Below are 15,404 nucleotides of genomic sequence, written 5' to 3'. Positions count from 1 at the left end.
ATCACTAGAGATGTGCTATGTTCCTTCTTGCTTCAAACGCTCTACCATCATCCCAATGCCGAAGAAGCCCACCATCAAGGAACTGAATGACTACAGACCAGTTGGTCTAACATCTATACTCATGAAAACCTTTGAAAGGCTAGTGCTGTCCCATTTGAAAACCATCACGAATCCACTGTTAGACCCCCTGCAATTTGCATACCGAGCAAACAGATCAACAGATGATGCTGTCAATATGGCTCTGCACTACATCCTACAACATCTTGAAACGCCAAAGGCCTACGCAAAAGTCCTCTCTGTAGACTTTAGTTCAGCATTCAATACCATCATTCCGGACATTCTTCTAACGATACTAAATCAGCTACAGGTACATGAACACACTTTAAGTGAATCATAAGCTTCCTAACATACAGGAAGCAGCAGGTAAAGCTAAGCAGAATCACAACAGATACCTGTACAATTAGCACAGCCCCCCCACAAGGCTGTGTGCTCTCCCCACTTCTCTCTGTATACCAATGATTCCATCTCTAACGATCCATCTGTTAAACTACTGAAGTTCACAGATGACACAACAGTGATTGGTCTCATTTGAGACAATGATGAATCCGCATACAGACGGGAGGTTGAACAACTAGCCTTGTGGTGCGACCGGAACAATCTGAACACATTCAAATCCGTAGAAATGGTGGTAGACTTTAGGAGAAACACTTCCATACTTCCACCTCTTACAATACTAGACAACACAGTATCAACAGTAGAGACCTTCACATTTCTAGGTTCTACCATATCGCAAGATCTAAAATGGACAACTAACATCAAAACATCATCAAAAAAGGACAACAAAGAATGTTCTTTCTGCACCAACTCAGAAAGCTCAAACTGCCCAAGGAGCTGCTGATCCAGTTCTACAGAGGAATTATTGAGTCTGTCATTTGCACCTCTATAACTGTATGATTTGGTTCTGCAACCCAACAAGACAGACACAGATTTCAGAGTATAGTTAGAACTGCAGAAAAAACCAATTGCTACCAACCTGCCTTCCACTGAGGACCTGTATACTGCACGAGTCAAAAAGAGATCTGTGAAAATATTTACAGACCCCTCGCATCCTGGACATAAACTGTTTCAACTCCTACCCTCAAAATGATGCTACAGAGCACTGCACACCAGAACAACTAGACATAAGAACAGTTTCTTCCCGAACGCCATCACTCTGCTAAACAAATAATTCCATCAACACTGTCAAACTATTACTAAATCTGCACTACTATTAATCTTCTCATCGTTCCCATCACCCATCTCCTTCCATTTATGACTGTATGACTGTAACTTTGTTGCTTGTATCCTTACGATTTATATTGAAATTGATTGTTTCCTGATTGCTTATTTGTATCCTATGACTATCATTAAGTGTTAGAATTCTTGATGAAGGTATCTTTTCTTTTATGTACACTGAGAGCATATGCACCAAGACAAATTCCTTGTGTGTCCAATCACACTTGGCCAATAAAAAATTCTATTCTATTCTATTCTAAAAATTTGAGAGGTATTATTCTTTGATTCATTTCTCTGGACATTTTTCAGATGTCTAGCAGCGAATTTTGAGCCTTTCTGATGTCCCAGAAAAATGCTGCTTAGTTTTACATAAATTATGTCATTTTATACAATGACATAGTTTAGTCACTGTATTTGGTATCTTTAATAATGTAATAAAGTCAAAAGTTATATCACCTGACTTAACAAGCAAAAAAGACTCCTACAATTGCACAAAAGTACTATACTTTATTGTCGAAAAAGATGCTTTTTCAAAAGGCAACTGGACTTTCTGGTTTTTCTTTGAAGACATTTTGCTTCTCACCCAAGAAGCTTCTTCAGCTCTGACTGGATGGTGGGGACTGGAAGGATTTATACTCCTTTCAGACAGCTGGTCATTTGCATTCTTTTAGTGAGTTGTTAGGGCCACCTGTGTCATCAGGGTCACCTGAGTAGTGTAAATGGATGTGGGACCTTCTTGGAACTGTGAAAGGACTATGTTGTAGACTGGAAATAGATGATGTCGTATCCACCCACCTCCCCACCCCCATTGAGCGAAGGTTGTTCTATTTTGACATATATGGCCTCTTTGACCTCTTTGACCTCTCTTTCAAACCAGCGGTCCTCTGTCCAAATTGTGGACTTTGCTATCTTTAAAAGAGTGGCCTTTGTCTTTTAAATGCAAATGGACTGTGAATCTAATCCTGATGGATTTGTTCTCCTATGTTGTGCCATGCGTTTATGAAGTGGTTGTTTCGTTTCCCTGATGTACAGATATGCACATGGATCACTGCATTATACTGCATAGATCATGTCGCTTAGTTTGTGCCTGGGTGATTTATCTTTCGGGTGGACAAGCTTCTGCTTTAGTGTATTCTTGGCTTTGAAGTGCGTACGTATATTGTGTTAGCTGAAGATCTCCCTGAGCTTTTCTGATATTTTTGCAATGTTTGGAATGACAATGTTGCTTCATTTTTATTGTTTATTCTCTTTGTTGTCTGTTATGGAGGAGCTCCTGTACACAGGTACACACACACACACTCATTCATTTTGGAGACAACACATCTAGCAGACTCTCCTGAAACAGAATCAGTAGGAGAGCTGAATTTTATCTCAGATGCCATTTTTCTGAAATTCAGTGACTATGCGCTGGCTTTCATCACCTATAAACCTATTGCCTACTAGAAACAATAGATGTAGAAATTATAACTCAAGATGACAAACATACCTAATATACTTATAATACCGTGATAGCTCAGGCTGGTAAGAAGCCTGTAATTAGAACACAGCAGCCTGCAATTACTGCAGGTTCAAGCCCGGCCCAAGGTTGACTCAGCCTTCCATCCTTTATAAGGTAGGTAAAATGAGGACCCAGATTGTTGGGGGGGCAATAAGTTGACTTTGTAAAATATACAAATAGAATGAGACTATTGCCTTATACACTGTAAGCCGCCCTGAGTCTTCGGAGAAGGGCGGGATATAAATGTAAATTAAAAATATATATATATACCTTTCTCCTCCTATTTTCTCCACAATAACGATCATGTGAGGTCAATTGGGCTGAGAGAAACTGACTGACCTAAAGCCACTATTAACAAACCTATGGCATATGCTGATATTCTTAAGGTTTTCATCACTTTCTGCCTCTTTAGATTCACATTTCCTTTTCTTCCCACACTGATCAGTGGAGTTCAGGTTCTTCTCTGACTTATTCTCTCCATAGTAGCACATAACAGAACAAACTAATAGCTACGTATTTATTCAATGGAATGTAAATATACAGATGTATATGGAAAGGTTTCCAGCAGGAAGTGAGTGGAACAAAAACTTATTACATGATTTCCATTGCTACCTTTTTGTTCCTAGGGAGGATGTTGAAACTAATTTCAGTAGAGCTGGCACATAATTAGTTAAACATCAAAAAGTTGTCTACGTTGAATCTCTAACTAAGATACACACAATAATGAAATAATTCCCATATTTTTATGCTGAGATTATACTAACATTGAATATTCTCTGTTGATTGTACAATTTCATCAGGCACAACTGCATCAGCGATAGTCACTGTATTCAGCTAAAAAGCAGAAATGAAAGTAATTATACTGCAATAGATAACACTAGGTAAACATCACATAATTATAACTTACAAAAGGTAAACATAACTAAGAGCCTGGATTTCCTTAAAATAACGAGGTAAAATGAAGACTACAATTACAAAGCCAAATACTAAATTAATTTTGTAAGAAATTTTGGGAAGTTCCCAGTCAAAGACAATTTCAATCTGAAGTCTTTTGAATCTTAGATGAATAGAAATAAAGCAAAATAAAATCAGGTTGTGAATTCTATTTCTAGTTGGAATCACCATTACACTGTTGGCTAAACAGGCAAAATTGGGAAACTAGAAAAGAAAGTAAATTGGAATATGCTTCCAACACATTCAGAACAAATAGAGCCATGATGACGAACCTATGGCACATGTGCCACAGGTGGCACACGTAGCCATATTGGTGGGCACATGAGCTCAGCTCTGGCCAGCTGATTTTCGGGCCAACAGAAGTAGGGAAACAGGCTGTTTCCTGCCTCCGGAGGGCCTTGGGGGATGGTGGGAAAGGCCCATTTTTCTCTCTCTCTTGAGCCTTTCTAGGAGTCTGTGGAAGGCGAAAATGGCCTTCCCCAGCCCTCCGGAGGCTCTCCGGAGGCAAGGAACAGCCCATTTGCCAACTTCCGGCGGGACCAGAAGTCCCGTTTTTTGCTGTCCCCAGGTTCCAGAGCCTCTCTAGGAGTCTGGGGAGGGCAAAAAAGGCCTTCCCCCACCCCTCCGAAGGCCCTCTGGAGGCCGGAAATGGCCCCTTTGCCAACTTGGCACACAATGGCAAAAAGATTAGCCATCACTGAAATAGAGGTTCGAAGATTTCCAAAGAAAGAAAAGTGTTTGTATATGACTGATAAGAATAGAGGACACCCAACAAAAAAGTAAACTACCTGGGAAATAAACAGGAGAAGAGCAGCAACTTAAAACCCAGAGAATCATACATTTGAAATAATTGTAACCATTTAAATTAAGGATTTTAAAAGTTAAACTAAACAATATCTATCATTTCTATCATCAATGTGCAATTTCATCTATCTTTTTTAAATAAATCATTTCCATCTTTTGAAGAAGAATGTGCTGAGTTTGGCAAGTTATTAAATGAAAAAATGAATGAAATGCTCAGTAATATCTAAATGATAAATATAGTAAGCTAAATGTAACTACATTTTGAAATAAAAATATCTCAATATCCTACTACATTACTGTGTACTCACTGTATATAAATCCTGCATTTCTGAATTTATACCAAGGCTTGGATCTTTTCTTTTCGTTTTTTTGATCCCAAGTTTGGCAAATCCTCGAACTGCTGATGATAATAATCCATCTGACCATTCCATTGTACTAGGATTTGTCTGTCCAAAGAGTTCATCAATAGTAACACACTTTGGGTTTACAACAAAAGTATCCACTTTGCTTCTCTTTGAATTACTCTGAGGAAGAAAAAAATCCTTCTACATATTGTCGTGTAATTTCTTGGCATGTTCCCATTCAAGTATCAACCTAGACCAAAGCTACCTTGGCTTTCTGAGATTAGTGAAAGTTGACTAAGTACTGCCCATGCTTTTTGTTTTAACCATTAACTCATGTCCAACTCTTGGCAACTTTATAGGGATGTGCTCTCCATGCTAACCTATCAAGCACAGTTTCTTTCAGTTATTGAATGTTCAGCTTTGTGTCAGAAATCTCACCAGAACACTTTATGGCAATACCTCAACATGACTGTCAACTGTCATTCAGGGGTGGGTTCTACCAGTTCGCAATGGGATTGCGTGTGCGTGCTGTGCTTCTGCGCATGCACAGATCGTCTAGGACAACATCGGGGTGGGTAGTCAGAACCTCCCGCCGGTTTTACTACTGGTTCACAAGAACCGCACCAACTGGGGGCAATCCACAACAGTACTCATTGTTTAATAAATAGTACATTTTTAAAATTTCAAAGTTCATATGGATTATTGCTCTGAAAGGTTACAGGAAAAGAGATCAACTACTGATACATACCATAAGAGTAACTTTAAAAAAATCCTTACCTGAAAAACATCAAGTTTAGTAGCACTTTCCGTATCAACTAATGGAAAGATTATCAAGGCTTTTTCTAAAATTGTTCTGATGGTAGTTTTTCCTCCACCTGTGGGGCCTACAAGCATCACACCAACACGAGCCTGAAAATGTATTTTAAAATATCAAATCTGCAACATTCATATTCCTTAAATGATTAATGCTTAGATTTTAGTAAATATAAACTAAAGGTCTTACAAAGTGTATATTTATAAGCATATACTGATCTTCAATTGCTGCAACATGTCAGGCCCAAATAACCAAGAACGATTATATGAAATTATATTTCTGAGTAGTTGCTTTATCGTTATTTGTCTACAACAGAATCTTGCCAGACTAAAGCAATTACTTGTAAATTATAGATATACTCTGTGTATTGCTAGGGAGACTCCAACTTTGTTCTCTTCTTGCTGACCAGCTATTCCAAGCTCTGATGTATCTTTGTTCTCTGGGAAATAGGCCCTACCTCCTGCGACTCCTGACTACATTCCACCATAAACATCCATTTCTGTTATTTAGTGAAATACAATTCCTGTAACGTAAGATCTCACTGTAATATTTTGAGTTCTACATATTTGTATCATATTTAACCTCTATATCATTGTTTGATTGCCCCACTGAACTCACCATAAGTTGGTTGTATAGTTGTATAACCTTCTCTATCTGATTTTCCCAAGGCTGCAAAGATAAATGCTGGATTGCAAGAGATATTGCACTCTATTTAAAAACATAGACAGATGGTTGGAAGTTTTATGACTGATCAATAGTTTGACAATATATAAAATAACCAAACTTTAGTATTAAGAAAAAATATAGCTATTCTGGCAACATTAGGGAAAAAAATTAAAGAGGCACAATCAATTTCATTGTCTTGACATTGAGTAGACATGAATGTACACCTGAATATGCCCCATCTTCCCTGAATATCTGTCAGTTTTTCAAGATAGGCTAAGTGAAGGCACCAATATTACTGGGATTCCAGGCATACTGCTTTACTGTTGTAGCATATATTAACAGGATCCTTAAGCCTGTCTACATTTTTAACTAATTTCGTTGTATACATGATGTACAATGACAATAAAGGTTATAAACTATACTTTTCTCTGTCCCATCTTATCCTAAATTCAAGGCAGAGTTATTTTAAGTTTCTTTCTCCCACTTTCTCCTATCTCTGGATCTTGTCAATTCTTGTCCAAGTCCCTCTTTTGACAGTTCACTCATACAAAGGTCAGCTCTAAATTCCTTTACAAAATCACTGAAATACTCAAACTGAATGGCTAATAACATTAAAAAACACAATGTCAAAAATATTTTTCTATAGCTAGTATCAACAATAATTATTCTTATTTTTATTACCTCTAATCGTTTAGGATTTACTTTTGGAACTTCCATTTCTGTAAAGAGATCTCTGATAATATCTTCAAATACTGGAACATCGTCAGCAATTAACTTTGGTAAATTCACTTCTTTCAGTATGTCAATTGTGATTAGAGTTTCCTCCATTGCAGAAAATCTTTTTTTATTGTATCTATTATACAAGAAAACTAATAATCAGAATTTCATGAGTTATTCTTAGTCTCATACTGTTTTCATTAATCCACCCGTGCTGCACTTAAGAAGATATTCTTAAATGCACATTTTTGATCATATATTGTTAAAGATGTACATTTTATTGATGTTTTGCTTCTTTTTCTATTTATATTAGACTGAATTTTTGTCATGTTCAAAACAAACAAACAAACAAATAAAAACTTTCATCTAAAAATGAAAAAGTTAATTTGTGTGGTTTGTAAATAAATATGGCAAAAAGGACCCAGAGAAACTAAATTTACACCAAAAAGTATGCAGAAGATTCCCACTAACATGGATATCAATATGTCTACTCTAAACTAAAAATTAATAAAAAAATTTAGTAATCCATATACCTCAATTTTTCCCTTATATTTAACTGCACAATGGCTAATTTGTCAGTCAAATTTCCTTCTTTCTTTTCTCCCTCTTCCCTCCCTCCCTTGCCTTACAAATTAAACATTATTCTATGGTATGACAGAACTGTAATTTGAATGCTTTGGAAGTCAGAAACAAAACTGATCAAGAAATTTAATTTCATAGATAGTTTTTGCTGGTTAATGAATGCAGATATTCCTATAAGAATATTTAGAATCTTGGTAATTTAGGTTGCAGTTCTATGAGGCAATAAGTCCTTCTGAGTTTAAAAGAGTATATTCTAAATAAGCATGCATAGATAAAGCTATTGAATTCAGTTTTCTTTGTCTCAAAAGAAATACAAATAGGATTACAGTAAAACAGGTCTCTCCTCTACTAAAACTTATCTTTATATAAAACCTATAGATCACAAATTGAGATATAATAAAGTTTTATTTTTAATATAAACCACTTAGGAAAACTTACTGTAGTTTCAACTCTTGACGCCTTTGACCAACTCTTATTAATACAGTTTTTATAGCTCTCATGCCAAAATCATAATGATCCTAAAAATAAGATAAGAATATAATTTATTTTTGTGCACTGCAAATATCTTCTTTGCAATTATTAAACAGCATGTTTGTCAAAATTATTATCAATTTAACTAATTTGATTTCCAGCTGAACTCTTCCAGAGCTAATATGTAATTTGTCCCATGGCACTGATGTTGATTTAGAGTATAGTATATTAATTATTGGTTTCTTGTCAGGAACAAATAATCTCCTTTAACTTTGCAGTTTTCTGAGGCTCCCCCTACCCTGCTTGATCAGCTGCTCAGGTGGAGTTCCAGAGGAAACCTGGGATAGATCTCAAAGCTCTGGTACAGGGTTTGGTTAACGTTTTAACTGCTGCTTTAAATAAGCAGGTATTGGTAGCTGGTCAAACTATTTTTTTATTTTATTTATTTTGTCACAACAATATATGCTGATGATCCAATTCTACAGAGGAATTATTGAGTCTGTCATTTGCACCTCTATAACTGTCTGGTTCGGTTCTGCAACCCAACAAGAAAAACACAGACTTCAGAGGATAATTAGAACTGCAGAAAAAATAATTGCTACCAACTTGCCTTCCATTGAGGACCTGTATACTGCACGAATCAAGAAGAGGGCCGTGAAAATATTTGCAGATCCCTCGCATCCTGGACATAAACTGTTTCAACTCCTACCCTCAAAACGACGCTATAGAGCACTGCACAACAGAACAACTAGACACAAGAACAGTTTTTTCCCGAAGGCCATCACTCTGCTAAACAAATAATTCCCTCAACACTGTCAGACTATTTACTGAATCTGCACTACTATTAATCGTTTCATAGTTCCCATCACCAATCTCTTTCCACTTATGACTGTATGACTATAACTTGTTGCTGGCAATCCTTATGATTTATATTGCTATATTGATCATCAATTGTGTTGTAAATGTTGTACCTTGATGAACGTATCTTTTCTTTTATGTACACTGAGAGCATATGCACCAAGACAAATTCCTTGTGTGTCCAATCACACTTGGCCAATAAAAAATTCTATTCTATTCTATTCTATATGTAAGTATCATACAGAAAGGTTATATAGTATATAAACATATATAAACATATATATGAGTAAATGTTAGGAGGTATAAGCATATATATATATAGGAAGAAGAAAAGAAAAACAATAGGACAGGAACGGTAGGCACGTTTGTGCGCTTATGCACGCCCCTTATGGTCCTCTTAGGAATGGGGTGAGGTAGAAAGTTTTTGGTTAAAGCTTTTAGGATTATGAGAAGAGACCACAGAGTCAGGTAAAGTATTCCAAGCACTGATGATTCTGTTACAGAAGTCATATTTTCTGCAATCTAGATTAAAGCAGTTGACATTAAGTTTAAATCTATTGGTTGCTCTTGTATTATTGCAATTAAAGCTGAAGTAGTCTTTGACAGGAAGGACATTACAATAGATGATTCTATGAGTTAAACTTAGGTCTTGTCGAAGGCAACGGAGTTCCAAGTTTTCCAAGCCCAGGATTTCAAGTCTAGTGGGATAAGATATTTTGTTGTTTACAGAGGAATGGAGAACTCTTCTTGTAAAATATTTCTGGACACGTTCAATTTTATTGATGTCAGAGATATGGTGAGGGTTCCAAACAGGTGAGCTGTATTCTAGAATTGGTCTAGCAAATGTTTTATATGCTCTGGTTAGTAGTGTAGTGTTTTTGGAAAAGAAGCTACGCAAGATTAGGTTTACAACTCTTAGAGCCTTTTTTGCTATGTATTTGCAGTGGGCTTTGGCACTTAGATCATTTGACATGAAAACTCCAAGGTCTTTAACGGGATGGGGGTCATCTGTAAGGTAATGTCGATCAAGCGTGTACTTAGTGTTTGGGTTCTTTTTTCCTATATGTAAGACTGAGCATTTGCTGGTTGAGATTTGGAGTTGCCAAGTTTTAGACCAAGCGGTTAGATGATCAAGGTCTTTTTGAATGATAGATGTATTATCAGTGGTGTTAAATAGTTTGACATCATCAGCAAAGAGAACACAATTACTTGAGATATGGTCACAAAGATCATTAATGTATAGTATAAAGAATGTAGGTCCAAGGATGCTGCCTTGAGGAAGGCCACTCTTGACAGGAACAGGATTTGATAGAGCATTGCCAATTTTGACCACTTGTTGTCTGTTAGACAGAAAAGCAGATATCCATTTGTGAAGGGGTCCTGAAATGCCATAGGATTTTAGTTTTAGGAGAAGCTTATCGTGTACTACTAAGTCAAAAGCTTTGCAGAAGTCTATGTAGATTGCATCTATTGTTTGCCTTGATCAAGATTTGTAGTCCATATGTTTTTACAGTGGAGAAGTTGTAAGTTGCATGATAATTTTTTCCTGAAACCAAATTGTTTATTGGAGAGTAGGTTGTTAGTTTCTAAGTGTGAGGTAATGGATTGGTTGATGATTGATTCCATGACTTTGCAGTTGACGCAGCACAGAGAGATCGGTCTGTAATTTTCAACTAAGCTGGGGTCTCCTTTTTTGAAGATAGGGATGACTGTGGCCAATGACCAAAGTTTGGGAAGGGAACTGGTAGTGAAAGCTTTATCAAAGATTATGCTTAGGGGTTCTGCTATATTAGTGGAAAGATTTTTTAAGAAGTAGGCACATAGTCCATCGGGTCCGATAGATAGCGATGGTTTTATGTTATGAAGAGCTTTTCCAACATTTTCTTCTGTGAAGTCTATATGAGTTAAGTCATCATATTCATTGCTGGTACGTTTGTGGAATGTCAGATATGTGTCATCGCTGTTAACAAAAACTGAGCCAAAGAATATGTTGAAGAGGTTGGCTTTAACTGTTTCATCATTGCATTCTTTGTTGTTAGAATCTTTTAGTGGTGGGATGGATCTTGTGTCTTTAAGTTTATTGTTAACAAAATTATAAAAGGCACGATTGGAATTTGTGCGCAGAAGGTCCTCTTCTTGTTTGGTGTGGTAATTGGTGCATTCAGTTTTTATTTGGTTGCATATATTTCTGTAGCGGTTTTTGAAATTTGTAACATAGCCTTTTTGTTTCTTTTCCAGAGGATTTTTTTGATTGAAGCTTTTTATTGATATGGGTAGTTTGCTTTTCCTGATCATGGTTGTCATTTGTGGTACATATAGTTTAATGACTATTGATTTCAAGTAGGAAAACTCTATAGTGGTCTTCAGCGGTTATGCAGGTTGCAAACAGATTTTGCCAGTCCAGAAATGAAAGATCGTTGTTTATAAGGTCGTAGTTGGCTTTTTTGAAGTTGTAGATGGGGATACTATTGTTATGACGATTTGAGTATGGACGTATATTGAGACGAAAATCAATCATGCAGTGGTCACTGTTGGAAAAAGGTTCTTTAATTTGTAGTCCATAAATAGAGTTTGGGTTGTTGCAGAAGATGAGATCAAGGCAGTTGTTGAGTCTTGTATTGTTAGTTACAAGTTGTTCAAGACCTAGGTTTGTAACAGCGTTGTATAGTGTAGTATGGATTGGATCAGTTGTACATTCATTAGTTATCCAGTTAATGAGAGGTAGATTTAGGTCACCCAGGAAGATGAGAGGGTATGGACAAGAGGTAGCCCATGTTAGCATTGAGGTTAGCATATTTGCATGGGTAATGTCATAGTCAGGGGCTCTGTAGCATAGTAAGAATCGAAGAGTGGTGTTGGGATAGGTCGCATACAATAGTTTCAGGGAGAGAAAGTTTATGTGCAATTTGAATATTTTTTAGATTCAGTGACTTTTTGTAAAAGATAGCCACCTCTTCGGATTTCACGATCTGATCGATGAACTTGATATTCTTTGTTTGAGATAATGGAGTCAGGAAGGGATGAGTTCAGCCATGTTTCACAAACAAAAATGATATCAAATGTACCACTGTTTAACAAGAGGATAAATTCAGGTAATTTGTTAACAATGCTTCTCGCATTTATCAATTTGCATTTGAGATCTGTAGTAATTGGTGTTGAAGAGGTAAGGGGAGTGCATACCTAGTTTTGGATGTTGCTAGGTTGGGGGTTGTGTACAACAGGTGGTTGTATAGATGGTTGGATGGGTGGATGGATGTTTTGGGAGGTGAGTGTTTGGATGTTGGGTACTTGATTGTTTATTGAGATGTTTGGTTGAGTGTTTGGTTGGGTGGTTGGTTGGATGGTAGTTTGGCTGGTTGGTTGGATGGCTGTTTGGATGGCTGTTTGGGTGAATTGTTGGATGGCTGTTTGGATGGCTGTTTGGATGGCTGATTGGATGGCTGGCTGAATGGCTGGTTGAATGGCTGGTTGGGTGGTTGGGTGGATGGATGGTAGGGTTATGGGTACTTGATTGAATGTTGGGATGGCTGGTTGATTGTTATGGGTGATGGGGGGTTTACACCTTGTAAACTATGCATGTAGATCCAGATCTCTTCTTGGAACTGCTGAAAGGGCTGTGTTGTAAGGAATGTATTCTTTCAGTGATTCCAAGAAGCTTCCACAATTTTGCACTATTCAGGTGATCCTGAGAGCACAGATAAACCTTCAATGGGCCTCAATGACTCTCAAGAGTGAGTGCTAATGACCAGATGACTGCAAGGAACATACATCCTTCCATTCTCCACCATTCAGTCAAAACTGAAGAAGTTCTTGGATGCGAAGTTAAATGTCTTCAAGGAAAAACAAAGAAAGTCCAGTTGCCTTTTGAAAAAGCACCTTTAGGACAACCATGACTTGGATGACTGAGAATCTCCATAGACATACGAGGCCAGAAGAAAGTTGAAAATGTGTTGTGAGAATTAGCATGCATATCTCTGTATAATATAAAAGATAGAATATGGTGTTGAAATGCTCAGATGTTCCCAGAAAGAGCTCTTTAGAATATCTTTTATCTACTTGGCCAGTGGAAAAGAAGTGTACCTTCTTTTATCTCTTTCTTTCTACTTTTCTTCCTTTTTGGTATGAATAGATATACCATGCCAAAATTGTTGAGAGAAGGTAAGAATAATAGTGCTAGATCAGATCAAAATGCATTTAACTTCAGCATTTCGTTTCTCACAGTAGTGCAAATATTTCAGGGCTGTTTTCAAGTAGAAGATGGAGACAAAAACAGTTCTCACTATCGTACCGTGAAGTCAGAATTTGCAAGCACATTACTTCCAGACTGGAAGTAACACTAAATGGTTACCCAGGATAATTTGTCTTTCATGAATTTACTCAATTTATCTGTGGCCATCATGATATTTTGTTAAAAGGAACACTGGACTTAACTGAAGGTTCCTTCTGGGTGCGCTGCGTAAGAGTCCAAGCAGTGGGTTTTCAGATAGTTGTGTTCCAGAAGGAGGAACTGGGTTCAACTCCTGCATGTCCTGAGTATCAAGTGGTGTGTTAGGTGACCAACCAGCTTGATCAGTGTGAGTGGTTCAGTCCTTGTTTAAGGATTTTTTGCTAGATTTCAAACTTTTGCTTTGTTCTGCCCTTTTTTGAGCAATAATAAATTGCTCTTCCAAGGCCCCCTGACGTCTTTGAGCATCCTTTTCTGATACAGCTGACACAGAGACTGATCCAGAGGTATGTTTGGCTCTGGAACAAGACCTCCCTGATACCTTACTGGTGGATGAATCAAGTGAGGGAGATCGACCGCGATCAGCCATAGTTAAATAAAATCAATAAAATTGATAAAAGTGTCAAATAATGGAGGCCAATATGTTATGACCGATACCACGGTCAATAATTATAATATAGATCAATCGCTGGATATGTGTAGAAATAACAATATGGCGTTCAGCAGACACCACAACTGCACAAGCGTCTGTTACTCACAGCAAATTAGGGAGTTAGGGATCTGACACCACGGCCCTTTACCCAGATGTCAATGTGCGCAGAACCTATAGAAAGGGTCTTAAAGTGCTTGTTACACCTGATAAATCCAAATAAACATCAAACCACAGTATGTTGAGTGCCCAGAAACCGTAGGCTGAATAAATTCCTGAAGAAATCAATATTAAAGCTGAACCAATCATCCCGGTTCCTATAAGGCACAAACTGCAGTTGCAGAATTTTAATAGAAAGCCAGAAGTTTAGAGCTGGCACCACAGCCCTGTTGCTTCCAATAGAGAATTAAGCCTCGCTAATTAGCTGAGGCAATAGAAGATGCTGCCACGTGCCAAACTGTCAATAGGGGAATTCTGTGCTGCACTGGAGTCGCGTGACAATTCAAACTTCAAAATAAACTGCCAAACGGCAGGAGGGAATTTCCCTTGAATAAATGGCTAGCTAAGCGCTGAAAGACAGAACCAACACCACAGTCCCTTTTGCACTTGGAAATACAGAGTAACGGAACGGAGCTGACACCACAGCTCCCAGTTCGCCCAACTAGCCACAAAAAACTTTGAAGATTTAAAAGAAAAGCGTAGAGCCGACAACACGACCCCCTACGCGCTTGGAAATGATACAGAAACGGCACGGAGCCGACACCACAGCTCCTAGCGTGCCAAACTCACAAACTCACAAAAACAGCTGTCTTCGGCAGATCCGACAATCTGCAGACTCCCTGAAAGCGAAAATTGGCCGCTTTAATTAGCGCCGCTCAGCTGAGCGGCTCGACTTCAGAGAGCACCACGAAGCTACAAAGTCACGAAATTCAATTAAACTGTTTAAAACTGGAAGCTAAATAACTATTAGAAAGTCCAAGCAGTGGAGCTGTAAAGGATAAAGTCTCTTGGCCTCACTGAGTTAACGAACTGGAGCTCCAAGGGAGGATGGAGGAGTGTTTATGCATATTTAACAGTCTCTGGCCAATCAGATGAGATAAACCCACTGCTTGGACTCTCTAAGCAGCGCACCAAAGAATAAGTTCCACAAATTAATTATGCACTATCCAAAGTATTTTTTTGTTTTTTCTAAATCAACTTCTAATTAGTTTCACTGATCACCTTTGGTCTTAGCATTTTGAGAAATGGGGAAAATTTCTCCTTGTCTACTTTCTCTATGTCATGATGATTTTAAATACCTCAATAGTGTTTACCCCCATCTCTGCCATACTGATTATTTTTATTTATTTTATTTTATGGATTTTTTTATCCCACTGTTAGTACTTTATAAGTAACTTGGGGCAGTAAATGAACTTACATAAGTTCATTCTTCCTCCTATTTTTCCCACAACACTCCTCTATGAAGTGGGAACCTAACTGGCCCAAAGGCACCCAGGTGGATTTCATGCCTAAAATAGGACTAGAATTGTAGCACATGAGCTGGTTGA

At 37.7% G+C, this 15,404-nt stretch overlaps 1 protein-coding gene across 1 annotated transcript in view; it reads right to left on the bottom strand.

Annotated features, from left to right (window-relative positions):
* Positions 1 to 15,404, bottom strand: part of DNAH14 (dynein axonemal heavy chain 14) — a 279,895-nt gene that overhangs the window by 155,806 nt on the left and 108,685 nt on the right. The window contains exons 31-36 of the mRNA XM_058169855.1: positions 8,093 to 8,172; positions 7,037 to 7,208; positions 6,308 to 6,397; positions 5,653 to 5,784; positions 4,840 to 5,055; positions 3,538 to 3,607 (exon numbers count right to left, since the gene is read on the bottom strand). Of these exons, the coding sequence (XP_058025838.1) occupies positions 3,538 to 3,607; positions 4,840 to 5,055; positions 5,653 to 5,784; positions 6,308 to 6,397; positions 7,037 to 7,208; positions 8,093 to 8,172 (760 nt within the window). The remainder of the gene's footprint in view (positions 1 to 3,537; positions 3,608 to 4,839; positions 5,056 to 5,652; positions 5,785 to 6,307; positions 6,398 to 7,036; positions 7,209 to 8,092; positions 8,173 to 15,404) is intronic.

This window comes from Ahaetulla prasina, chromosome 1 (assembly GCF_028640845.1).
Source record: "Ahaetulla prasina isolate Xishuangbanna chromosome 1, ASM2864084v1, whole genome shotgun sequence".
NCBI classification, from domain to species: Eukaryota; Metazoa; Chordata; class Lepidosauria; order Squamata; family Colubridae; genus Ahaetulla; species Ahaetulla prasina.
This window is presented reverse-complemented; position numbering and strand designations above follow the sequence as displayed.